At 42.2% G+C, this 27127-nt stretch overlaps 1 protein-coding gene and 1 long non-coding RNA gene across 8 annotated transcripts in view; one reads left to right on the plus strand and one right to left on the minus strand.

Moving 5' to 3' along the window:
• Positions 1–23086, minus strand: part of LOC126484626 (membralin) — a 507394-nt gene extending 484308 nt beyond the window's left edge. Inside the window, exons 1-2 of one of the 6 annotated variants that reach the window (XM_050108212.1) lie at positions 22776–23086; positions 21224–21501 (exon numbers count right to left, since the gene is read on the minus strand). In XM_050108212.1, the coding sequence (XP_049964169.1) occupies positions 21224–21501; positions 22776–22833 (336 nt within the window). In that variant the 5' untranslated portion in view covers positions 22834–23086. Of the gene's footprint in view, positions 1–21223; positions 21534–22471; positions 22500–22775 lie in introns of those variants that run through there. The other 5 variants (XM_050108215.1, XM_050108214.1, XM_050108213.1 and 2 more) reach the window with 5 other exon arrangements.
• A 37-nt stretch (positions 23087–23123) lies between these two features.
• LOC126484629 (uncharacterized) overlaps positions 23124–27127 on the plus strand; it is a 31612-nt gene continuing 27608 nt past the window's right edge. For both annotated transcript variants that reach the window (XR_007587893.1, XR_007587892.1), the window contains exon 1: positions 23124–23360. This is a non-coding gene — a long non-coding RNA (uncharacterized LOC126484629). The remainder of the gene's footprint in view (positions 23361–27127) is intronic.

A 27127-nucleotide genomic window follows, 5' to 3' on the forward strand; every position in this document is an offset into this window, starting at 1 on the left:
CGGTTCTATTACTTAAGAAGTCTTTGAGCCACTCCAGTATTGGGCAATCTGTTCTGCATGCTCATACCTTCATTAACTGTCTGAGGTGGGCCACCATGTCAAACACTTTTCAGAACTCTAATAATATGGAATTTGCCTGTTGCCTTCCATCCATAGTGTGTAGTATATCGTGTGTGAAGAATGCAATCTGATTTTCGAATTCTCGGAAAAGTAATTTGCTAAGAGTCAATGGTGGTAGTCGTTGCATGCTTTGCGCATAGATCTTTTTACAGATGCACACACTTTTACTAACTTTTGCCTGTCATTTGCACATCCTGTTTCAAACCAAGAGTGCAACGTCTCAGCTTTCTCAGTAATTTCCAAATTTTGTTAAGCCATGGCAGGTCTTTCCTGTCTTTAATGGCAGGTCTTTCCTGTCTTTAACACACTTACTCAGCAAATACTTCTCCAGAGCACGATTTGCAGTCCATTTAAGCTTTGCTCCTAATTCCATCATACTGGAACTATATAACATCAATTCATTTTCTAAGCACAATGCTAACAACTACTTATCTGTTCTATCTAGAAAAAATACTTTCCTAGCCTTCTCAATGGATTTATTGATTTCAGTAACTGTCGTCACTATGATGACATGATCACTAATCCCTGTCTCTATACTGACACTCCTCATTAGTTATCCCATCTACCAACCTAAGTTTCAGCATTCTTCTGTAAAATGACCTTTCCAAAATGGTTATTTTCTTTTTGTCTGTCCTGCTATCACCCACATTTCACTTTTTCATACATGTCAAAAAAATTAATTTCCAACACTTAAGTTAATATTCCATGTTAAAAAACATCTCTGTTTTCAGAATGGACTTCCTTGATTTTATCAGTTTGCATTTTATATCCTCTCTACTTCTGCCATTACCAATTACTTTGTTGCCATAATATCGAAACTTATCTATAACTTTTAGCGCCTCATTTCAGAATCAAATTCCCACTGCAACACTTGAATTAATGTGATTACATTCCATTAACATAGTTTTACTTTTTTATATTCATCTTATAAACTCATTTCAAGACTTTACCCATTCTTTTCAGCTGCTTTGCTACGACCGTTTTCATCTCTGATAGAATTACAAAATCGAGAATATTAGAAAAGGATAAATTGATACCCAACGCAAAGATGACACGAGTTACAGACGGGCATGATGAGAAGACTGTTACATATAAGCTCTCAGCCAAAGCCTTTTTCAGAAAAGAGAAATGAACAAACATTCATGCAAGCAAGCACACCGGCGTTGAACTGGAGCAACTTTCCTGAGTGTGACAGGGAAGTGGTAGGAATAGCAGGGTATGGGTGGGGAAAGAGGACTCAGCATCAGCACTGCCTGTTGGAGCATACAGAGACTACAAATGGGAGGACAGGGCTGACAGGCGCAACACTGAGAAGCTGGGGGAGGGGGGGGGGGGGAGGAGGCAGGGGGGAGGGAGCAGAGAGGGGCGGGGAGGGGGAATGAAAAGGAGAAGAGCAGAGATGGAGAAAAGAGTGGTGGATGGGCCAACAGAGATTAGTGCATAAGGAGTGTGAGAGAGGCGAATTGTGACATGATGATAGAACAGAGGGTTGGAAACAGCTGAGTGGCAGGTGTGGGGACAGTAGGTTACCATAGGTTGACACCAGGATGATTTCAGGAGCAGAGAATGTGTTGTAAAGATAGCTCCCATTTGTGCAGTTCAGAAAAGCTGGTGGTGGCGGGGACGATCCAGATAGCCCGAGTTGTGAAGCAGCCATTGAAATCAAGTGCATTATGTTCAGCTGCATGTCGTGCCAACGGGTGATCCACTCTGCTCTTGGCCACAGTTTGACAGTGGCCAGTCATCCTGGCGGACAGCTGGATGTTGGTCACACCAATATAAAAAGCTATAACAAAAAAATCAATTATTTATGAAATTATTTAATCAGATAGATAAAAAATCTACTCGCCAAGCAGCGGCAGAACACACACATAAAAGACAGTTGTGACTGGCAAACTTTCGGAGCCAGTGGCTCCTTCTTCAGGCAGAGAGTTGAAGGGGTAGGAAGAAGGGTGAAGAAAAAGAACTGGAGAGTCTAGGAAACGGGGTAGACTTTGCGAAAGCCACCCAAAACAGCGGGTCAGGGGAGACTTACCGTACCTTCTTCCTTCCCCTTCAACCCTTCTTCCTGAAGAAGGAGCCACTGGCTCTGAAAGCTTGACAATCACAACAGAAGCTTGACAATCACAACAGTCTTTTGTGTATGTGTTCTGCTGCTGCCTGGTGAGTAGATTTTTTTATCTGTCCAATTAAACAATATAAAAAGTTGAACTATGATATATAAAATGGTTCCTTTCACAGGTGGCCCAGCCTCTGATGGGGTAGAAGAAGCCTGTAACAGGAATGGAATAGGAAATACTGGATGGGTGGATTGAGCAGGTTTCGCACCTCTGTCTTGCGCAGGTATATGAACCCTATGACCGGGAGTTGGGATTGGAAGTGGCATAGAGATGGACTAGGATGTTGTCAAGGTTGAGTGGGCAACGGAATGCCATTTTAAAAGAGGGGTGGGAAGGATCTTTGGTAGGATGCCCCTAATTTCAGGGCATGATGATAGATAATCAAAGCCCTGAGGAAGGATGTGCTTCAGCTGTTCCAGTCTGGGCTGGTATTTGATGATGAAGGGGGAACTTCTTTGTAGCTGATTCTTGGGGATGGTAGGAGGACAGAGGCTATGTGGGGATACGGTACAGAAAATCTGTTTGCGGACTAGGTCTGGGGATTAGTGTCTGTAAGTGAAGGCCTGTTTTAGAACTTCAGCGTACTGGACAAGGGGGTTCTTGTCACTGCAGACACACTGGCCCAGGTGGATGGACTGTATGGAAGGGATATTTGGTGTGGAAGGAATGCAGGTACTGTTGGTTGGTTTAATATGAACCGTGGTATGGATGGAGTTGTCACAGAGGGGGACATCAGTTTTGAGGAAGGTGGCACAAGGGGTTGAGGAGGACCAAGTGAAGGGGATGGGAGAGAAGGTGTTGAGGTTGCGAAGAAATGAAGATATGGTGTCCATCCAACCTCCTAACGTCCTAGTCCATCCCTACGCCACTACCAATCCTAACCCCTTGTCACAGGGATCATATTCCTGCGACAGATCAAAGTGTAAGACTTGCCAATCCATCCCCACCCCTACCCCAGTACTTCATATTCCAGTCCTGTCACAGGACTATCCTACCCCATATTGGGCAGGCCATTTGTGAAAGCAGTCACATTGTATATCAGCTCTGCTGCCATCATCGTTCAGGTTTTTTATAATGGTATAACTACCACCTAGCCGTCCACCAATATGAATGGCTACAGCCGAATGTGGCTGAGAGCAAAGTGGACCACATTGCGGCAATACAAGCAGCTGCCTATAACATACTTGATTTCAATGACTTCTTCACAACCCGGACCATCTGGATCGTCCCTCCACCACCAGTTTTTCTGGATTGTACAGACAGGCAGTATCCTTACAACACATTCTCTGCTCATGAAATCATTCTAGCCTCAACCTATGGTAACCTACTCTCCCCACATCCTCCACCCAACAGTTTTCCGCCGTCTCTGTCCTCTCACCTCCTCACAATTCATCTATCCTCACCCTCATTGTGCACTGCTCTCCGCCAGCGTATCCACCGGCCTTTCCTCCTTCTCTGCTCTCTTCCTTTCTGCTCCCCTTTTTCCCCCCTCCTCCCCCTCCCCCACAATCTCCCAATGCTGCGCCTTTCAGCCCCGTCCTGCCACCTCCAGTCCATGTGTGCTCTGCCAGGCAGCACTGATTTCTCTTCCCCCATCCATACCCTCTTTCCCTTCCCCTTCCACACCATGCACCGGATTGTTGCTCCCATTCAGCACATTTCTGTTGCAGTCTGGCCGGAGGTAACAGTCACATTTGTGTGAGGAGTGCTTGCTTGCATAAATGTGCGTGTGTTTCTCTTTTCTGAAGAAGGCTTTGGCCAAGAGTTTATATGCAACAATCTTCTCATTGTGCATGTCTACAACTCAATGTGTCATCTTTACAGTAAGCAGCAATCTATCCTTTTCTGATATTGTTGATATTCCAACCTTGACTTTCCATTGTTCGAATTACAAAATCATCGAATCTTTTATTTCTTCCTCATGAATTTTAATTCCATTTATAGACTGAACAACATCAGGTACAGGCTATGATCGTATTTCACTGCCTTCTCAACTACCACTTCCTTTTCATGTTCTTTGACTTTTATACACACAGTCTGATTGCTATACAAGATATAAATAGCTTTTCACTTTCTAGGTTTTGTACCCACTACCTTCATAATTTCAAAGAGTGTATACCAGTATACATTGCCAAACACTTTCTCAAAATCTACAAATGCTATAACTGTAGGTTTTCTTATCTACAAGCTACCTTCTAAGGTAAGTTATAGGGACAGCATTGTCTTAAATATTTCTGCGTATCTCTGGAACCCAAAATGACCTGACCTGGGGTCATCTTCGGCCAGTTTACCCATTCCTATGTAAATAATTTTAGCCAGTATTTTGTGACCACAGCTTAATCTGATTATTCTGTAATATTCACATCTGTCATCCTGCCTTCTTTGGAATTAGAATTACCCTATTTGTTTGAATATAGACTGCACTACATTATTTGTTTGAATATAGACTGCACATTTTTTTCCTAAATGTTGTCTTGCACCAGCTGTAAATGTGTAATTGATACACACATCCAAAGACTCAAAAACACTTCACTTGTCATACTGCCAGGAGTAGTCCTTCGTTACCAAGTAATTGAAGAAGTGGAGGGGAAGGAGAAAGACTGAGATCCTGAGGACCTTAAGGGCCTAAAGCACACCATTATCAACTTTTTGAATGTATCATGTGTGCGTGCTTCCAATATCTATGAATCTTACAAAGAACTAGCTTTGTCTATACTGTTGGCCCATAACAAAATCTGTCTCACCAATTTCACTGGTATTCACTTCCATATGGGTCAAAAGCACAAAGTATAATATTGTTGCTCTGCACTGCTCAATTATTATGTAGGATTGCCAACATAGTTTAGTGTCTCCATCATCTACATAGTTGTAGTACTTATTAATCAGAGGCTTACTGGCAGCTTTACCTGAACCTCAAGCAACAGAATGTTCTTCATGAAAATGATTATCATGAGGACCACGAAGTGTTAGAACAAGACAGAATTGTGTGTGTGGTACATTTCGTGTCTGTTCTTCATATTCTGACTCCAGTTTCTCATTAATTACGAACATTACTATTGTCAAAACACACTATTGTCACCAGACTATATATGGAAATATTGTGAATTAACATTAATAATAAATATAATTCTTACTATTGATTATTTTTTCATAGTAAATATAGAAAGTTGATGCTAAGTTAAAAAAAAAGTCAGACCTATGAGACCGTTATTATGTCAATAAATATGATTTTCACAGACATCTGTTTTTCTCAGAACTTTGTGTCTGTGATACGTTTGTTTGCGTGGCCATCTTCTGCAGCAGCAAATGTTCAGTCAGCTGAAGACAGATAACCTGTAGTAACAGCTTCATGTCTGTGCTTTGGGTCCTTAAGGTCCTCAGTGCCTTGATTCTTTTTCTACTTGAACTTCATACTGAAACTTGTCCTACTGGTGATGAGTCACCCTCAGTTCTGCAGGAGTTGAAGATGGGGAGGGAGAGAGATGCAACTCAAAGTATTCCTTTCAAAAGTTCTGCACACTGCAAATGCGTGACCATTACAGTGGTGTGATCAAGTTGAAATTCATGTCAGTTGTCAGTGAGCCTTTAGTTGTGATAGTCTAGTTCACATGACTACATCATGGGTAATTCAGTTTCAAAATGGAAGCTGAAACCTAGTTAGGTTGGATTACAGCATCCCTACATCGAAATTGAATCTCTATGTGGAAAGACATCAATGGAACTTTACAATGCTTCAAGATACGTGTGTGGGTTTTGCTTTGTTTTGTTTTAGGGTGCAAAAACAACTAGGGTCATATGCGCACGTCAGAAATGTAGAACACGAAGAAAAAAAAATGAGTTAGAAAAGACTACATGTTAAGCTTAATCGACGGAAGGACAGACAGCTAAAAACAGGTACTTGGAGAATGGTCCACAAAATGTGCCCTAGAGAAACAGAGGTCCTGAACTAAAGATTAAATGTCCTTCGCCATATTGCTATGACAGCCAAAAAGCAAAATGTGGTCGGCAGCCCACGCATCATTCGCTAAAATTGCCAATAGCTCAAATGGCAAACAAAAATGAGAACTTAAGTTGTTTAAAAAAAAAAGGGCATTCCATCAGGAAATGGTGAACTGTCAGAGGCTGAGGGCAATGAGCAGAAAAAGGTGGGGGAGAACCACTTAACAAATGGCGATAGCTAAAAAGACAGTGTCCAATACACAACCTATCTAAAATGATCTCCTAGTGGTGAGAGGGCCGAGAGGAGGTTGTCCAAGCTGCTGGGAGATGCTTAATTCCACAGAGCTTGTTCCCATGAAGGGAGGACCAGTGCTAACACCAAAGTGACACCACCTGCTGACAGAAGGCAACACAGACATCATCAGAGGGAATGGAAGAACTATTGGGCCGACGTATGAGGGCTGCAGCCTCAGCAGCAGTGTCAGCGGCCTTGTTTCCCATCAGACTGACCTGACCAGGAACCCACATAAACATCACAGTGGCTCCATCAAGAGTGTGCAAATGACAGCTTTCCTGGACTCGTTGCACTAAGGGATGGACTGTGTACAACACACACAGGCTCTGAAGGGCACTGAGAGAGTCAGAGCAGATGACGCAATGGAAAAGCCTGTGTCACCGGATGTACTGCGTGGCCTGATACAGGGCGAAGAGTTCTTCTGTAAATACTGAGCAGTGTTTCAGAAGCCAATACCGCGCATCATCAGTGCCAATGATGACGGCACACCTGACACCACGGTCAGTCCGACGGCTATCAGTGTACACAAAGGTACTATTTTGAAGTTCTGTGCGCAGGTCATGAAACTTACAGCGATAGAGCAAGGCTCGAGTAGTGTCTTTACGAAGTGAATGAAGGCCGAGGTGAACACAGGCCACTACACAAAGTCAAGGTGATAAAGAGTTCACTCCCATCGGGAAAGTGGCAGGTAGTGTGAAATTAAGCTGCTGGATCAAGAGCTGAAAGCGAATTCCATGATTTAACGGAGAAGAGGGATGCCCCCCCCCCCCCCCTTACTGACAATCAAAGGAGTCATTGAAGAAGGAGGCGTATGATGAGTGGACAGGCATGGCAGACAAATGGCACGCGTATCTGCTGAGGAGAAAGTCACGGTGGTATGACAGCGGTAGTTCGACAGCTTCGGCATACAGACTCTCAATGGGGCTAGGGTACAAGGCACCAGTGGCCAGACGGATGCCACGATGGTGGATAGTATTGCGACAGTGAAAGAGGGATGGACGCGCAGATGCATAAACGAAACACCCATAATCTAGTTTCGAACAGAAAATGGACTGATACAAATGGAGGAGGGTGGCCCAATCCGCTCCCTAGGAAGTACCATTGGGGACACATAGGACATTGAGAAACACACAGGACATTGAGAAACCACATATAGCAAGCAGCCAAGTAAGACATGTGGGAGGACTAAGAAAGTTTTCTATCGAGTATGACCTCCAGGAATTTCACACTTTCAATGAACGGAAGAGCAACAGGCCCACGATGTAAAGATGGTGGAAGATACCAATTGTGCTGCCAGAAATTCATACAAATGAATTTTCTGTGGGAATGCGAAAGCCACTGCAGATGCTCCATGAGTAAAGACGATCGAGACATCACTGAAGACACGGCTCAAGGAGACAAGTTCGTGGAGAACTTCAATAGATCGCAAAATCATCAATGAAAAGTGAGCCGGAGATGCCCGGTGGAAGACAGGTCATTGTAGGGTTAATGGGGACAGCAAAGAGGACAATGCTCAGGATGGAACCCTGAGGCACACCGTTTTCCTGGATAAAGGTGTCTGACAAGCCAGAACCCACATGAGCCTTGAAAACTTCGTCTTTTAAAAATCCCTGAAGGAAACGGGCACAAGGCCACAGAAGCCCCACTTGTATAGAATACAGAGGATACCAGTCCTCCAGCAGGTGTCGGAGACTTCCTCCATATCGAAAAACATGGCCACAGTCTGGTATTTCCACAGAAAACCATTCATGACATGGATTGACAACATGATGAGATGGTCAACCGCAGAGCAGTGTGCTCGAAATTCACAATGGGCTGTGGTTATTAAATTGCAAGAATCAAGCCACCATACCAGGGGGGCATGAATCATACATTCCTTCACTTTGCAAATACAGCTGGTGAGGGAAATGGAGTGATAACTAGAAGGAAGAAGCTTGTTCTTGCCAGACTTTGGTACAGGTATGACAATGGCTTCACGCCAGCATCTGGGAAACGTGTCCTCTGTCCAGATGCGACTTTATGTATGAAGGAGAAAGTGCTTGCCCGCAAAAGAAAGGTTCTGCAACATCTTAATGTGAACATCATCCAGCTTTGGGCACAGGATCAGGCTGAAGTGAGAGCATGCTCTACCTCCCTCATAGTAAAGGCAGCATCATAGCGCACACAATTCTGAGAAGAGAAAGATATTGCCTGAGCCTCCTCCACTCGTTTCCAATGGAGGAAGGCAGGACGATAGTGGGAGGAGCTAGAAATCTTCACAAAATAGTGGCCCAAGGTACTGGAGGTAGCAGAAGGGTCCACTATGACATCATCTGCTATGGTCAGACCGGAAATTGGGGAATGGGCCTTAGTCCCAGAGAGCCATCGAAGGTTGGCCCACACGATGGAAGAGGGAGTGGAACTGTTAAAAGAAATAGTAAAGGAAATCCAGCTAGCTTTTCTGCTATCCTGAAGAATGCAACGACAATGTGCATCCAACTGACTGTAACGAATGCAGTTTGCCATTGTAGGATGATGGTTAAAAACGTGGAGAGCACATCTCCGTGTACAAATTGCGTTGCGGCACACCTCAGTCCACCAAGGGACCAGGACACGGTGCAGTAAATAGGAAGTGCAAGGAATGGAACATTCTGCTGCAGTAAGGATAACATTTGTAAGATATTCTATTTGGTCATCGCAACTGGGAAAATGTTGTTCATCAATGGTCACCAGGGAGGAGTAAAGCCCCCAGTCGGCCTTAGAAAGCTGCCATTTGGGCATGCACATAGGTTGAGTAGGAGTCAGCAATCGGATAGCACACAGGAAATGGTCACTTGAGTACATGTCAGAGACAACAAACCACTCGACAGAATGGGTAAGCTGGGCATTGCAGAAGAAGAGATCCAAATGAGAAAATGTGTGAATGGAGTCTGAAAGGAACTGGGTGCTCCTGTGTTAAGGCAGATGAGGTTAAGTTGATTGAGAAGGTCCAGCTAATAGGGCACCTCTCTGACAGGTTCTGGGAAAACTGCAAAGGGGTTGGTGCACATTAAAGTCACCAAGAGCAGAGTGGGGTAAGGGAGTTGCCCAATAAGCTGGAGAAAGTCTGTCCTGGTGACACAGAATGAAGGAGGGATGTGAACGATATAAAGGGAAACTGTCAAGTGAGGAAGAAAAATGTGGACTGCAACAGCTTGAAGCCAGGTAGTCAGGCAGATGGACTTGCTATGATCATCATCCTGGATGAGCAGCACGACTCCCCGCGAGTTGGAATTCCATCCATGGGGGGAAGGTCAAAGCGGGCTGGGAAGAAATGAGAGAGTTCAAAGCGGTAATGAAGACGCAATTTTGTTTCCTGGAAGCAGAGAACAAGCAGACGCTGTGATTCTAAGAGCAGCACTAAGTCTGTTTTGTTCAACTGAGGGTCGCGAACATTCCATTGGAGGAGAGTCATGACAAGGAAAGAGGAGGAGAGAAAAAATGAAGGGGTGTCATCTCGGTGGCTGCCAAGTGCCAGCCTTCAAAAACTCACTGCTACAGGGCACAGAGGCTGCAGGATCCTGCTCCACGAGATCTACAGAGGTGTCAGCATTCTCCTTCTGTCGGTCTGCAGAGTCCAGGATGGAAAAATGGTTGGCAGTGCGCACCAGTGACACAGACGTCGGTCAGGCGAGGGTATCATTTCGTGACACTGTTGAGGAGACTCTCCAAGTCGGCAAAGCAGAAGACCGTTTGCTTTTGTTTCACTTCTTGGAGCCTTTCCAGTTGGCAGAGGAAGACTCAGATGTTTGTTGGCTGGAGGGACACAGGAAGTCTTCGCGGGAGTATTCCTTCTTTCCTTTCCGGCCTGCCAATTGTGTAGCAGGAGGCTTTGCCTTTGAGGTGAAAGTTTAGTGGCTTGTTGCACAGCTGGAGGAGAGGACAGGGATGCTATCATGACACTGGGTGATTTCACAACCACAGTGCTGAATTTGAGACCGCATGTCTGCTTGGCCACGTCCTTCGTGGAGCAAGATGTAGCAAGAACAGTACTGTAAGTGGAGGATGGTAGAATGCAGGGTTTCCGACTAGCCAACAACTTGCGAGCGTCCGGGTAAGGCACTTTTTCCTTCACCTGAATCTCCTGAACAGCCCACTCATCAAGATACATGGGACAATTTCAGGAGGAGGCAGCATAGTCGCCTCCCTGCAGGGAGGAGGAGGCGGACAGTCGTCTTCGTAAACATCCCTAACACAGGTTACACATTTGGTCGGGTGTTGACAGGACGTTCAAATGTGGTTGTAATGACGACATTGGTAGCAGCACATTGGGTTCGGAACGTATGGTCAGACTGTGATAACTTCATTAACCGCTTTGATCTTTGACGGAAGCAACACACTATCAAAAGTGAGAAAAAGAGTGTGTGTGGCCACTAAGAGTGAATCTACCTTTTTCATCACCCGATGGCCTGCAATGACAACCTGATCAGAGAGATATGTTTGGATTTCTGCCTCAGTCAGACCATTGAGCAGCCTAATGTAAATAACAACACAGATAGAATTTAGTGTTCGATGGGCCTTGACACCAATATCATAGCCATGGAGGATTGACACTGCAAGCAGTTGTTGTGCTTTAGAATCAGAAGTAGTCCCCATAAGCAAAGCACCATTGCATAAACGAGAGCAAGATTTCACAGGAGCAGCAAATGTGTCAACACCTTTCTGAATAATCAACGTATTTACCATAGAAAAGGACTGACCATCTTCAGTAAGTGAAACCACGATGAATTGTGGTGCAACTGGAAGGGTCTTTCAATTGCTAGCCTCATTCTGTTTATGTTTAGTAGATGTTGACTGTGAAGATGATGATCGGCTCATTGCGATAAAATGCCCCATGATTGCCAGCATCTCTGATGGCGTGCTCCTTCCAACTGGGGGCCCCCCTCAGAAGAGGGCACACCCACCTTAGGCGACTGTCCAAACTTCAGGTCAGACCTCCCGAATGCCTGACAAAAGGACCAATAAGCAATTTGGGAAGCTCAGGCAATCACACCTCCCTGGCCCTCGCCTGCATCAGGCGGTATGTGCAAACCCTACCTGTCAACCTGGGCCTGGCATTACCCATTTACTTGTTACGTGTCAGGCACATGGGTGAAATGTGTGGGGATAGTGTAGTGGATCATAACACAGTATCGAGGTGATCTGTTTGTTTCTGTGAGAGTTGGGTAAGCACTGACGACAAACAAGAAATGGAGGTCATCAACTGCAACACACTACACCTCTTAGGTTATTGTTATGACAATTTGAGTTAGGATTGAAGAAAAATGTGAGGAAATTGCATATGAGGCCCGAATGTCTGTCACTTCATTTTACAGAATAACAAACATTAAACATGAGAAAAGTTGCCGACAGATGGGTTCTGGCATGATCTGAGTGAAGAGCAGAAAGCAGGTCACAAAAGAATCGGAGAAGAATTGCTTCCATGTTATCAGACAGGAGGACAGTTTCTGAAAAGGATTGTTGCACTTCATGAAATTTAGATCCAAATTTTGAGGCAGAATTGAAATTTCAGTCATCACAATGGAAAGGTTCAGATTCACCATGTCCAAAAAAATTATGCCACCAACACTCAAAAGATGAAACTTATGATGATCTTTGCGTATGACATGAACAATGTCATACCTACAAACAAAGTACCAAGGGTCATCTGTAACAGTTGCATACACTACAAGCTGTTTCTGCAAAAATTTTTGCATCCGAAAATTCATCAAAGAAGGCCTGACATGATTGCAGCTGGAGTCCTCATTTTGCACAACAATGCAAGATCGAATATTGCGTTGGTAGTGAGAGAAACACTTGACAAATATCGATGGTGTATACTTTCCCCCACACGCTATACAGGCCTCTTATGAGCACACAAGACTTTGATTTGTTTACCAAATTGAAGAAACAACTCAGTGGAAAATGTTTTAATACAATTCATGAAGCTTCCAGTGAGGTGTCTCAAGTAATCAGACAGCTCAATAATGAAGGTGCCCTATCCAGAATACAGAAGTTGTCTTCATGTTGTGAAGCTATCATAAGCAAGAAGCAAGAAGGGAAATGATACTGAAGGCCTGTAAAGATATTTTGTAAAATAAATTACATTCTTCAATTCTGTCTTACAGTGTGCAGAAATTTTGAAATGAGCCTCATATAATCTCACATCAACTGTTGTGGTGTGACATCTATTCACTTAAATATGATATTACATTCTTCTTTAAGTTTGAGGGTATTTTTCCTGTCTTATACATCTTGCACGCCAGTTGGAACAATTTTGTCATGGCTGGCTTTCCTAAGTATCATCAATAATTCTGAGGGTTGTGAACTTCTCCAGGGTTAGATTCTACAGTGTTCTGTCACATTCTTCTCATAGTATCATATCTCCCACCTCACCTTCATTTACATCCTCTTTCCTTTTCATAATGTTGTCTTCAAGAGTGTTGCCTCTCTGAAGTCCTTCAACATATTTCTTTCATCTTTCAGCCTTCCCTTCTTTACTCATTAATTGCTTGCCATCTGAGCTCTTGGTATTAATACAGGTGCTTCTCTTTTTCCGAAAAGTTTATGTAACTACCCTAGAAGTAGCATCTACCTAGTCATACCAACATCAAAAGCTGTGCAATGCTTGCAGCAGAGCAGGTATGTGACATGGCTGCTTTATAGGCGGTCTGGCCTCCGATGGGGTAGCATAAGCCTGTGACAGGACTGGAATAGGAAGTGCCGTGAGCAGGAAAATTTCGCAACCGTGTCTTTCACATGGATGTGATCCATGTGACAAGGGATGGCTTTTCAACATGCCACTTTCCCCTAAACTCCAAACCAATACTCCGCAAAATCCAGAGGTGGAGCAATCCCTGAACACTGTTGTTAACATTTCCATCTAAATCCTCAACCCCCACAGAAGTTCCAGTCTTAGCCAAACGATTCAGCTTCAGTCCTACACAAAATTTAACCATGTTGCCTCATCAAATAGCTACTCTCCTCCCAATCCCTGCAATTAAACACTTGTTTGCCACTAACCCCTCCAACCAAAGCCAACCTAATTCGAACTTTGAACCCTGCCTCTCCCAGTTCATACCACCATTCAACCTCGACCCACCCCCTCTCCCACCTAACCACTTCCTGATCACCGTCCAAGAATTCCTTACCTCAAACTTGGCCTCACATCCTTCCCCAGGTTGCTTTCTCAGAATACCAACCCATCAGTAGAGGACATGTTCTGAGGCATCAAGGGATCACCAACTTAGTATAGATTCAGAAGGATGTAGGTTGCATGGGAGATTAAGAAGCTTGCACAGGATAGAGTAGCATGGAGAGCTGCATCAAACCAGTCTCAGGACTGAAGACCACAACAACAACAACAGTAGAAGAAAGGACAGTCATATACTGGCTCAGCAATTCTACTTGCAGGCAAAGGTTCCACCACTGTTGTTATGAATCGCAGTGACTACCTAGTGGAAAGCCTCTGACAATGATCTGACTCCTCCACCTATAAACTCTGTCACACTGATCCCATCCCGGAAGTTCAATATAATCTCCGATCCCTGCTTGAAGTCTTAGGCTCATCCCAGAACCACTTATCTGAATCCATTACCCTCCTCACCCCCTATAACACATCAAACACCAATCTTCTACATGCTCCCTAAAACCCACAAACACAACAATCCAGGATCTGGTTACTGTGCTCCCACTGACAATAATTTAAAATCCCACTAACCAACACCTCTAACCAATTGCATCAAAGATACCAACCACTTCCTTCACTGACTCTCCACGATCCCAACCCCTTTAATTTCTGAATCCCTTTTCGTCAATGTTGATACCACTTCCCTATACACCAACATCCCTCATGCCCATAGTATTGCTGCTATTGAATACTACCTCTCCCAACATCCTACAGACTCTAAACCCACTACCTCATTCATTATAAACCTTACTAACTTTATCCTAATTCATCAATTTACTTCTGCATTGAAGGGAAGGTGTTTGTTTGTATACATACAAATCTGCAGCACAGTCATGGCCACCCACATTCCATCCTCCAATTTGTTTATGAGCCATCTAGATGAAGCCTTCCTAGTCTTCTAAAACACCATTCCTCATGTCTGGTTCAGGTACACTGATGATATCTTTATGATCTGAACTCGGGGCCAAGACACCCTACCCTCGTTCCTTCACAATCTCAACACCTTCTCTCTCATCAGTTTCACCCGGTTCTGCACAACACAGCATGCCACTTCTTGGACATTGACCACCTTACCTCTGATAGTCCCATCCACACCCCTGTTCACATTAAACCCATCAACAGTACCTGCATTTTGATGGCTCCCATGCCTTTCCCAACAAAAATCCCTTCCATACAGCCTGGACACCCAAAATGGCATACCTGCAGTGACGAGAACACCCACACCCAGTATGCTGAAAGTCTAAGAAAGACCTTCACAGGCAGGCACTGTCCCTCAGACCTAATCCACATACAGATTTCCAATGCCATATCCCCACACATTCTCAATCCTCCCACCACCCCAAAAGAACCAGCTACAAAGGAGTGCCCCCTTCGTCACCCAATACCACCCCAGTTTTGGAACAATTGTACCACATCTTTCATCAGGGCTTTGATTAGCTATCATCATACCCTGAAACACATCCTACCCAAGATCTTTCCCAGCCCCCTAAAGTGGTATTCCATCACTTACCCAACATACATAACATCTTAGTCCATCCCTCAGTCACACTCAAGACCACACCACCCCCTTGTCACACGAGTCATATCCCTGTGGACGACCCAGGTAAAAGGCCTGCAGGATTCATCCATTCAGCACTTCCTGCTCCAGTCCTGTCTCATGCTTATCTTACCCCATCAGAGGCTGGACTACCTGTGAAAGCAGCCATGTCATATACCAGCTCTGCTGCAAGCATTGAACAATACTGAACACTTACATGAACAGCAGCACAAATGACATCACATGATTGCATTAGAGAAATACTGAAAAACCTAAAGTGAGAGATGTTTGAATATAGACAATAATTTTCCTATGACATCCTGCTTACAAAGTTTCAAGAAGCAGAATTTCTGAAGAATATAGAGATAGTCTGCATTCCCCTATATATAATTCTCTCATAGGGTCTAATTTCAGCATACACTGAGGTATTTAAGCAGTCATTATTATTGAGCTGAACATGTGATTGGAACAGGAAGAAACTATAACATGTGGTGCCCCATTAAGTACCCTATGCCATGCATTTTACAGTGGTTTGCAGATCATGCACATTGGTAAAGATGTGTGTAGACACATTTCAAAAGATAAATCTGCTACCAATAATTCACCCATATAATGTGTAAAAGTGGTCACTTAAAGAATGTTATTGCTAAAAACAAAGTATATACATGTCTCTGTGCAGAATCTCCAGTGAGTGCAGTCAACAGTATTAGTGATAAAACATGGGCAAGCAAAATGCAGTCATTCATCATGTTTTACCATCAAAGTCCACTGCCTTTACTAGGTACACAGAATTGTCCTTTTTGATTTCTTGGCTACTACAAGGTGTACAACTTTGCTCCTGCCGTTTTTTTTCCATCATTTGAGGCTTTAATGAAACAAATTAGTTACACATGTATCATTCAAAGTATTTTCCATCGCTGGCCACTACTTTCTTCCCTCTTTCAGGCAGTGTACGAATCCCCCATTGATAAAATTGTTCATCTTTTGAAGCGATCCGCGAATCGATCCAATTTGTGACTTTTTCATGAGATCAGAAGTGTTGGTCAGCCAGGCCATTGACCTAAACAAGTGATAGTCAGAGGCAGCAACGTCTAGAGAATACGGCAGGTGGAGTAGGACTTACCATTTTAATGTTTCCATGTACGTTTTGACCTCTTTTGCAATGTGGGCTCGAGCGCTTTCGTGCAACAAAATCACTTTATAGTGCCTCTCGCTGTATTGCAGCCGTTTGTCTTTTAATACTCTCCTCAAACACATTAACTGCATTCGATAACGAACACCTGTGATTGTTTCACTTGGTTTTAACGCCTCATAGTACACGACGCTGAGCTGGTCCCACCAATTGCAGAACATGATCTTGGAGCCATGAATATTCAATTTGGCCGTTGACATGGAAGCATGGCCGGGATATCCCCATGATTTTTTACGTTTATTGGTTATCATAATGAACCTATTTTTCGTCCCCAGTCACAATGCGATGCAGAAATCCCTCCTGTTTTTGCCTCTGAAGCAACTGTTCACAAACTCACAAATGCCATTCAATTTCTCTTGCTTTCAGCTCACACGAGACCCAAGTTCCTTCTTTCTGAATCATGCCCATAGCCTTGAGATTTTGAAATGGCTTGCTGTGTCATTCCCACTAATCGTGCCAATTCTTCTTGAGTTTGATACGAATCTTCACTCAGCAATGTCTCGATTCTGCATCTTCGAAAACATTCTCTCTTCCACCACTATGCTGGTCTAAGACGTTAAAATCACCATTCTTGAAGTGTTGAAACCACTCACAACACGTTCTTTCACTAATTAGCATCCTTACCATAGGTACTTGAGAGTATTCGATGAGACTCAGCCACTGTTTTCATCATACTGAAACAAAACAGTAACACCTCCCACAAATGACAAGAATTAGGCTCGTAAACTGACATTTTCAATCAAGAACAACTTTATGATGCAGACACAAATCGACTAATGTTTGAATGAGGTTATGTTGACCGAGGTCCAAGCTAACCACCTGACGTCTGCGATCTGTTTCTTTTGACTGCTACTTACCGTTGTCACCACCTATCGGTAAACAGCAGAAGCGAAGTTGTACATATTGCATAATTTTTTTTCCAAATTTATTCACTACAAAATTTACAAATGAAAATATTCAATGTCAATGTCTTCAACTCATTTCAATGTAAGAGCAGCCAAAGAGGGCAGAAGGTTACCAATTAATCATTGTATTTTAGCAGTTCTCATAGTGCTAGCAAGTGAAACTCTGTACCTCTACAGTTATAAATAATGATGGAAAAATATTAGATAATAATCCACTTAACTGATTAATTGGATACATCCTACGTGCAGATACACTAAGTGGATGAGAACTTTCTTTCAACTCTGTCCTTTCTCAATTCCAAAACAAAATCTTCTCCTTCAGACCCAGAGCTCACTCAGATTTGGAGAGTGTGGAGGGGTGATGGGCAGAGGGGTGTGGGAGATGATACCCAAAACTAATGAGAATCATGATTAAAATGGTTTGTATATTACGAAAGAGAAAAATATTGTAGTTTCCATTGAGGCAAATTGTGTATATAAATGGACGCAATATCAGAAAAGGGTAATTTCCAGGAATGATTGTCTATCAAAGTCGCAGGGTACAAATGAAACATATTGAATGTGCGACCGTAAATCGATCATGCAACCCCAGTGGCGGGCGTTAGGATCAATTATTTGTGATCATCATTTTTATCTGTTTTCTGTCATTCCCTTACTCGCTCTAAATTGCATACCTCCACGAATTATTTGTGGGTTGCTAGGGAAACCCAGATGATTTATGTCGTTACTGAGTGGGACGTCTGGTGTTCTTGACGTTTCTTCGTCAAGATTATCTCACATGGAAGAATCCAATTCCATTTTTATGCAGCGTAGAAAATTGTTCAACTTTTTGTAGCAAATTTGGAGTACTACCAGACAAGGAAAGAAGGGACTGTGTAGACTGTGGTGGTGCGAAGTGTGTAAAACACCATAAGAACAGTTTCAATGCTGAAATACCATTACAATTTCATTGCAGACAGTGCGGAAAACGAACAAGTATCAGAAAGAATACATGGTTCGACTTTTCCAAATTATCCATCCAGATCACCGTAATGGACTTTCACATGACGACAACACCGACATCGAGTACGGTAAGTCGTCTCCTTTGCAATTAAAGGTATTTTTGCAACACTCTTCTTTTGTCGCTGCTGTAGTGACCAACATAAACATACTCACAACGCCCGCCAGAGTCACACGATCGATTTACAATCGCACATTCGATATGTTTCGTTTGGACCCAGCGACTTCGATAGGCAAACATTCTTAGAAATTACCCAGAAAAGTAACATTTCTAACTTTAAGTGGGTTACTTTGTATAGGAAACAAATAACAGATACCCATTCAAACCTGGCAAGGACTTTTCACTTTTCTTATTGGGAGACGTCTGAGCAGGAAAAAAGGGTAGCCAAGAAATTCTACAAATATGCCACAGGGAAAAAATCCCAACACCAAAAAGTAATTAATGCAAAGTAATTAAATTTCAGGAATACATTTGTCTAAGTAACATATTTAAGTGATTAACATTATAAAGATCCCAGGTTAATGTAAGTACAAGATAATCCATTGCAAATGTGAAATGCTGACACTTTAATAACTGGGGTAACTTCCAGAATGTTGAATGCAAGCATGTAAACTTGCTTGCTTCGTGTTGTACAGATGCCAGACGTCAGTTTGTGGGATGGAGTTCTATGCTTGTTGCACTTGTCTTTCAATTCAGGGACAGTTAATGCTGGCTGTGGATGATGCTGGAGTGGTCGGACGACGATGTCCCATACTTGCTTGACTGCAGACAGATCTAGTGACGGAGCAGGCCAATGCAACATTGGATTACAGCATCACTATGTGAACAAGCATTAGCCAGTTGGAAAACACTCCTTGGAATGCTTTTTGTGAATGGAAGCGCAACTGATCGAATCACCAGACTGACATACAAATTTGCAGTCAGAGAGCATGGGACACTCATAAGAGTGCTCCTGCTGTCATACAAAAATCACAACCCAGAGCATAACTCCAGGTATAAGTCCAGTCCGTCCAGCATGCAGACAGGATGGCTGCAGGGACCCAACTGGGCTAGTCCTAACCAATAACAGCCTTCACCAGCACCGTGGCAGAACCAGCTTTCATCAGAAAACATAACAGGCATCCTCCAATGAGCCCTCGCTTGTCACCGCTGAAGTTGCAAATGGCAGTGGATTGGGGTCAGTGGAATGCACGCTACAGTGTGTCTGGCTCGGAGCTGCCTTGAAGTAACTGATTTGTAACAGTTCATTGTGTCACTGTTGTGCCAACTGCTGCTCAAATTGCTGTTTCAGATGCTGTACGATGTGCCAGAGCCATATGGCACACACAATGGTCTTCCCTCTCGGTAGTGCCAAATGGCTGTGTGAATGGCATTCTTCTTCTGACCGTACATTCTCGTGACCACTGCTGCCAGCAATCATATACAGAGGCTACATTCCTGCCAAATCTTTCTGCAGTATAGCATAAGGAACATCCATCTTTTGTAGCCCTATTACACGGCCTCATTCACATTCAGTGAGGTTCTGATAATGGTGTCTTTGTCACCTTAAAAGCATTCTTGTCTAACATCTACTCTCCAAATCCAATCTCAAAGTCAACTATCACTCACAACAGTTATAACATGTATTTAAAGCAAACCTGATTTGCATCGTCATAGTGGTGCTACTACCACCACTCTTATGTGATGGGCTCAAAATTCTAACAGATATCATCTTCCAGGTGTAGAAACATGCCTACTAAGTTTCATTTTTGTCACCCAACTCCTCCTTGGTGCTGCATTCTGCCACCCCCCCCCCCCCAACCCCATCAGTGTATTAAGTCATTTTGCTTGAAAAACAAGGAAATAGTGAAAACAAATTCTGAAAGGTCTTCGAGAAGTGTTCTGATTAAAAAAAAGAAAACAAAAAAACTTGGACCAAGGAAAAATGGAATGATGGTAGAGTTTAACGTTTTGCTAATGGTGTGGCCTCTGGAGAAAGAGAGAGATGAATAAAGCTACTTAACCAGCAGCAACAAACATCACCTAAAATACAGCATGCCAAAGACCATTGCCACACTTAAGCTATGATAAAAGAAAAATAAATAATATTAAATCTTTCAGACACAATATGGCACAAGAATGGTGAATCACAAACATACCTGTTACGACCACTAAACTGAAGAAATATATGTCAGTATTAATATTCACACTGGCAATAAGTTCACAAAAATTAAGAGCTAGCAATAATATACAATCACTTTATATTCTAGTTACATCCTTCTCTCTGTTTCACATCATTCAGTGCAGGCCTACTTATCTGAATGTAGCATATGTTTCTGAACACATGAATATAAGTTTAACACAGCAAAAAAAATATTTTTTTAATAGATATGAAGGAGGGGGTGGGTGAGTTGAAGATTGTTACTGGGCATGTATTGAGGCACGTGCAAAGTTTGAAGTAGTCACAAAACTCTACAGTTGTTGAGAAATGTAATTACTATGGATTCTAAATATAGTTAAAATAAAGACATATTGATAGAATTAGCAGCTAGACACAGAACAATAAATAAATAAATAATTAAATTATTACACCATGAAAACTTTGACAGGCAGATTTATCAACATGAGTGGCTAATGTCACATATTGGACCCCCACCCCATGCAACCTTCACTGTAGCAACAGACTCATCTGTAACACAGCCCGAAGTCTAGGTTGGGCTGGAAGGTGTCAATTTGGTTGCTTATTGGCGAAGTCAATGAATGTGAATGCTGAAAATCTGGTTGTGGTTTTAAACTGACTGGCAGCAAAGCATGTTTACATCCGCACCATAAAGGAAAATACAACAGGGGTCCAATACATAACTTTTACCCACACAACATCTTGTCATAGTCCTGCATTGCTTAAATACATTTTTTTAATATTATTAACATGTGTTATTTCCCAATTTACCTTGAGTAGTACAACAAATTCCAACACCCTCCTAACAGGTCTTGGAAATGTCCGTGCATATGCCAAAGCAGCTTTAAAGAAAAGTGCATGGAACAGTCTGTCTCTCACATTGATTAAGGGATTCTGATTGTTGTTGTTTCGAGCTCTGTTGTTGTTGTTCCCATTTTCAGGATTTATATTCGCATCTGGAGCTGGTCCTGGATCTGGCCGCACTCCTTCAGCTCCCACCAGCTCCTCTCGTGGCATTGCTTCAATTGGTATGAAATTTGCAAATAATTCTGAAAGAACCCATTGCCTTATGAACTCAGCTCTGCAAGAGAAATGTCATTTCAATGCTTACTGTATCTATAAATTGTTAATGAATAAACTCTCGTTGAAGGTATTTAGGAACTTCCCAATACGATTCACATTAACTTCTAATCCACAGAAGCACCACTAATTTCAAATTTAAAAGTGGAGTACTTCAAATACTGTTCAGATCCATGTGCAACAATATATTAATTATACATAGTCCCAGCATTTAAAAGAAATCTCCATTAACCTCCAAACATCCTAAACATGACCTTCCATGAAAAAGTAAAGGTTTCCAAATCCTAACTACAGCTGCTGACGGTTCACGTATGTAGGACAGTCGGTAAACTAAATTAAATAAAAAAACTGGCAAGAAATGATCAATATCACGGAAGAAAAAACTATAGTGAATCCATGTACAGATTTTTCGGATGATAAAAGGCACAAAGCATCAAGACAAATACCAAGTTTATATGCATTCCTTTGAGGGTAAAACAACAAGAGAAGAGATGGCTTGTAGCAAGTACTAAAAAGAATACTAAGCTGGCTTTACATGCAAATCTTCTAAAGTCCTATAGTAGAGTTCACCATAAATTATCTAATAGTTCTGCAAGGTAATCAAATGGTAGTACTTTATGCTTTGGAAATGTAACATCAAACACAAAGAGTTAGATGATACCTATCATGATATTAACCTCATCCATGTAATATTTAATGACAAAAATAAATTTTATTTATTCATATCAAATTAATCACTCTAAATCCTCCACTGTTGCAATACACTTCCAACATTACCAAAACTGAATAGGAGAAGCATGAACGAGGCATTTAAGTATGTTACTGGCAACACATAAGGAACTGAAATTTATGATCATTAAGGAAGAATACGAAATTTAACGGATGAATGCGAAAAGTTCCAGTGTCAGATGTAGCACAAAGGTGAGAGCAAAGTATGACCTGTCAACGTGAGTGAGTGTTAGTAATATATCTGGAAACATGCGACAGACATATCTGGATCAGCACAACACTACCAGTTTATTTCCTCCAGTCTCGTACGGAAAAATAAGTTTACAGTTAACCTTCAACAATAATAAACGATATTAACGGCAGGGTACTACGTTTATAATAAAAACAGTGCGAATGACTCCAGCCGAAAATACTGCGACAAGTATCGTTCGTGCACTGCTTTATTAGTCATTGCAACAGTTGACATCATTTAATTTTTAAGTGTTTGGGAAATTGGCAACAAATGTTACTATACCCACTACACTCCGTACGGTGTCTGCTGTCCACTGATAAACAAATCCATTATTTTGCATAGCTGCTTTAGAATGCACTCTGAAATCCTCCGCAGACTTTGCTCTTGGTTACCGGGTCAATTTCAAATTACATGACGATTCCTACAATGTTTTTGGACAGATATGATGCTGGTTACATGGTTCACACACAACACTATTACAACATTGGCAAACCTGCGCGTTATTCGGTATAGCGCTATTGTTATGTTATTAGCAGAACGGCATTATGTGTCGTCATTGTGTATTGTGATAGTTGCGGTTTCATTATGACATTTCAGTTGCAGAGAGCTTTTCAGAGGGTTTCATTTTGTAGTTTCACATACACAATTTAACGAGTCTTTAAGATTTAGAAACTTCGACGACCGCATTTCGTATGAACGATTTTCATAAATTATCTTTGGCTCGAAGTCCTGCATTACACATTTCTAAACATCTGCGATGGTAGCTAACTTTCACAATATTCGACGTTATGTCATTTCTGTGCTGTAAAACTGGATGTCGTGTCACACTATGATTTTCGGCCTTGTGATACCCCGTTTACATCCCTGGTAAGACTGTCGGTGGAGTTCAGTAGGGCACATGTGGTTCTCGTTATGTCAACTTATGAGTCGGTACATATCAGATTTGGATGGGAGAAACGTTATATTAATTCATATCGAAAGCTGCATTTTATCTTTTTCAAGAATTGATTATCACCCACGTTGAAAAACAAACACGCATAAGGGGTTATCCTTTTTTTTTTTTTTTTTTTTTTTTTTTTTTTTTTTTTTTTTTTTGTAGGGCTAGAAAACACGAGCCACCAGTCAGATTATCGCAGTTCAAGGCAGTAGGCAAACGTTCAGTAGAAATTGACAGTTTGCTATAAAAATATGAGTATCATCTGTTTTCTCTTTGGCATTAATTTTCCCATAAGCAAACATTGCAGCGTATATACGAAGTTGTTTGCAATTTGCAGGGACTAAGCTTCCCATGCTACAGACTTGTAGCATTTTTTTAAACATTTTCATGAAATTCTTTTTACGTTCGTTGTTATAACCATTAAATAATGTTTGTAATCCACGAGAGTATAAATAAACATATTGATCAGCCAGAGCAAAGTCTTCAAGATATTGATCATGTAACAGATATTAGCCCAAAGCCATCATCTTCTGGCAATCCCGCATTTCATATGGCAAACCAAAATAATGTTTGAAGGGAAGCTACTGGGTACACTCTCAACTGACCATGCCCCAACATGGAACTTTCACACATAAAGATGTGTTCGGAATGTAGCTAGTTTTAGTAATTTGTGAGGTCAGTTGTATGGTGCAGTACAACAAAATGTCTTTGAAGGTTGACATAATATCCAGGCAACACTAAGCTAAATCATTCACATAAGTACTACACTTTGAAATTCAGTGGTTGCTATCCATTTGTAGGTAAAGCGGCCAGGGAGTGAACCAGATTACCAAAAGAGATCTTAAACATCTGATGTGAGACTGTAGATCATCATATGGAGCACAGAGACTTTATATTGCAAGAAAGTAATGTGACTGTAGTTCTGTAGTACGTACACACCAAATAGCACCTACTTGCCTACCTTACTATGAGTATATAATATAAACAGAGAAAAGAAAGTCTAGTCACCAAGTGGCAGCAGGGAACACGAACACAACAGGATTTGACGATTACGAGCTTTTGGAGCCAGTGGCTCCTTCTCAAGGCAGGAGAGTTGATGGGGAAGGAAGAGGGTTGAAGGATAAGGACAAGTCACCCAGAACCCCAGGTCAGGGGAGACTTACTCATCCGGTAAGTCTATCCTGGCCTGGGGTTCTGGGTGACTTTTCTAAACTGTATTCCTTACTCTTAACCTCTCTAGTCCTTTCCTTCACCCCTCTTCCTTTCCCTTCAACTTTTCTGCCAGGTGGAGGAGCAACCAAAGGCTCCGGGAGCTTGTAATAGTTCAATCCTTTGTGTGTGTGTGTGTGTGTGTGTGTGTGTGTGTGTGTGTGTGTGTGTGTGTGTGTGTGTGGCGCGCGCGCGCGGGGGTGTGTGAGTGCGCACGCACGCACCTGCCACCACTTGGTGAATAGATTTTTTATCTATCTCTATTATATTATGAATAATTGATTATGTACTACGAGTATGTGTAGTACATTCCTGGATCTTGAAAAGGCCTTTGACCGGGTGCCACACAGTCTCATCTGGCTAGCACTTTGACAGCAGAATGTACCAGAGCAGCTTATTAACTGGGTGCAGTTACTTAATGCACAGCCATGAAGTTATGTCTGTACAACCTCAGAACTATCCAAGGACTTCCCCATCACAGTCAGCGTCCATCAAACTTGGTTTCAGATAAAGCACGGTTTAAACAGAGTTTGAAAGACTTTTTGATAGGCAACTCCTTCTACTCCATAGATGAATATCTTAACAGGGACTGTTAAGTCAGCTTAAGTAAAAATATCTGTTTGATTTCAGTTTTGACAACACATCATCACAACAGTCAAGATTAGGTATTTACCTAAATTCATTAATAGTGGATAACAGTGTTTCATTCTAACAGTGTGTTAATTCTGTAAATATTAGCTGTCTCAGTTTAATACATTGTATTAGCTTATTTTCGACTATCTCCTGACAAATGATCATGGTAGTAAGTATTATATTCAAATGTTTTATGTTTTTATGCCATACTTTCGACATGTTCCACACCCTTGAGAATCATCTCATTTTTTGGGTCTATGGAACAAAAACTGAATCTAATCTCAAGGTTCTGCATTATCACCACTATTGCGCATTCTCGCAATGGACACTGTGACAGCTGACCTGCACCGGCCATTACCATGGACCCTACTTTTTGCTGACGAGATGATGCTGACAGCAGAAAACTAGCTTGATCTGCAGAGCCTAACTCAAGAATGGAGCGACCGGTTGGTTCAACACGGTTTGCGTCTTAATTTGAAGAAAACCGAGTACATGACATCAGACAGACATGAAATGGGACCCATCATAATTAATGGTGAAGATCTGACTCGTGTGAGTAAGTTTAAGAACCTTGCTTCCACGATCACCGTTGGCAGACTCACCGAAGAGGTCAACACCAGCACTCAGGCAGCCTGGTTGAAGTGGTGAACAACAACCGGAGTCACTTGCGACCACAGGATGAAATCAAAAATCTATCACACAGTCATCCGACCAATTGCCTTGTATGGTTGTGTGTGCTGACAGACTACAGTTGAGACAGAATGCCACCTAAGTGTAATGGAAACGAAGATGCTAAGGTGGACAGCGGGCCTCACTAAGTTAGATCATGTTTCTAATGACAGCATTAGGAAACAGTTTGGTGTTGCTCCGATCCAAGACAAGATGCGGGAGAGTCAGTTTCAATGATTGGGGCATGTGATGGCTCTATATTGCCAAGGCGGGTTACACACTTGAGGTTGTCGGCAGTAGACCCCAAGGACTACCTAAGCAACATTGGGCTGATACGACTCAGAAAGATCTTAAATGCTTCAACATCCACCCAGATGCAGCCCACGATAGAGCAAAATGGAGACAACGGACCCATTTAGCGGACCCTGCAGACATGCAGGACAAATACTGAAGGGAGAAAAGAGAAGAAAATAAGTATATGTAGTACAAGGTGTATTAAGTAAATTATTGCCACAAAAGTATCAAAGCTTCTTTTCAACTTACGGTTAAAAAAAAAAATAAAAAAAAAAAAGTTTGCGTACTCAATCTGAATATTCATTTTCCCAACTTTGTTGCCACTTAGTATTTTTTAACTTTTTATTTTGTTCATAGGTTTGAGAGAAATAGCAGGTTTATTTTGTGTAGATCAAGTTCATGCAGACAAACAGTGGCTTTACTCATAGGTTACCTTGTGGCATATGCTCAAGATAGATTTCATGTCTTATCTTGTGGTTTCTATTCCTTGTGGCATCAACTTCATGCTATACTTAAAACTATTTGTGAAAAATCAAACAATGGAAAATCCATGATGGAATGTAACAATACGAGAGAAGGAAAATTGCTACTCACCATATAGCGGAGGTGCTGAGTCGTGATAGGCACAATAAAAAGATTCATTCACACACACACACACACACACACACACACACACACACACACACACACACACACACACACACACAAAAATCACAACTTGCACACACATCCGCAGTCTCAGAGAGCTGAAACTACACTGCAAGCAGCAGCACCAGTGCATGATGGGAGTGGCGACTGGGTGTGGGTAAGGAGGAGGCTGGGACGGGGAGGGGGAGGGATAGTATGGTGGGAGTGGCAGACAGTGAAGTGTTATAGTTTAGACGGAGGGTAG

This window comes from Schistocerca serialis, chromosome 6 (genome assembly GCF_023864345.2).
Source record: "Schistocerca serialis cubense isolate TAMUIC-IGC-003099 chromosome 6, iqSchSeri2.2, whole genome shotgun sequence".
Lineage (NCBI taxonomy): Eukaryota > Metazoa > Arthropoda > Insecta > Orthoptera > Acrididae > Schistocerca > Schistocerca serialis.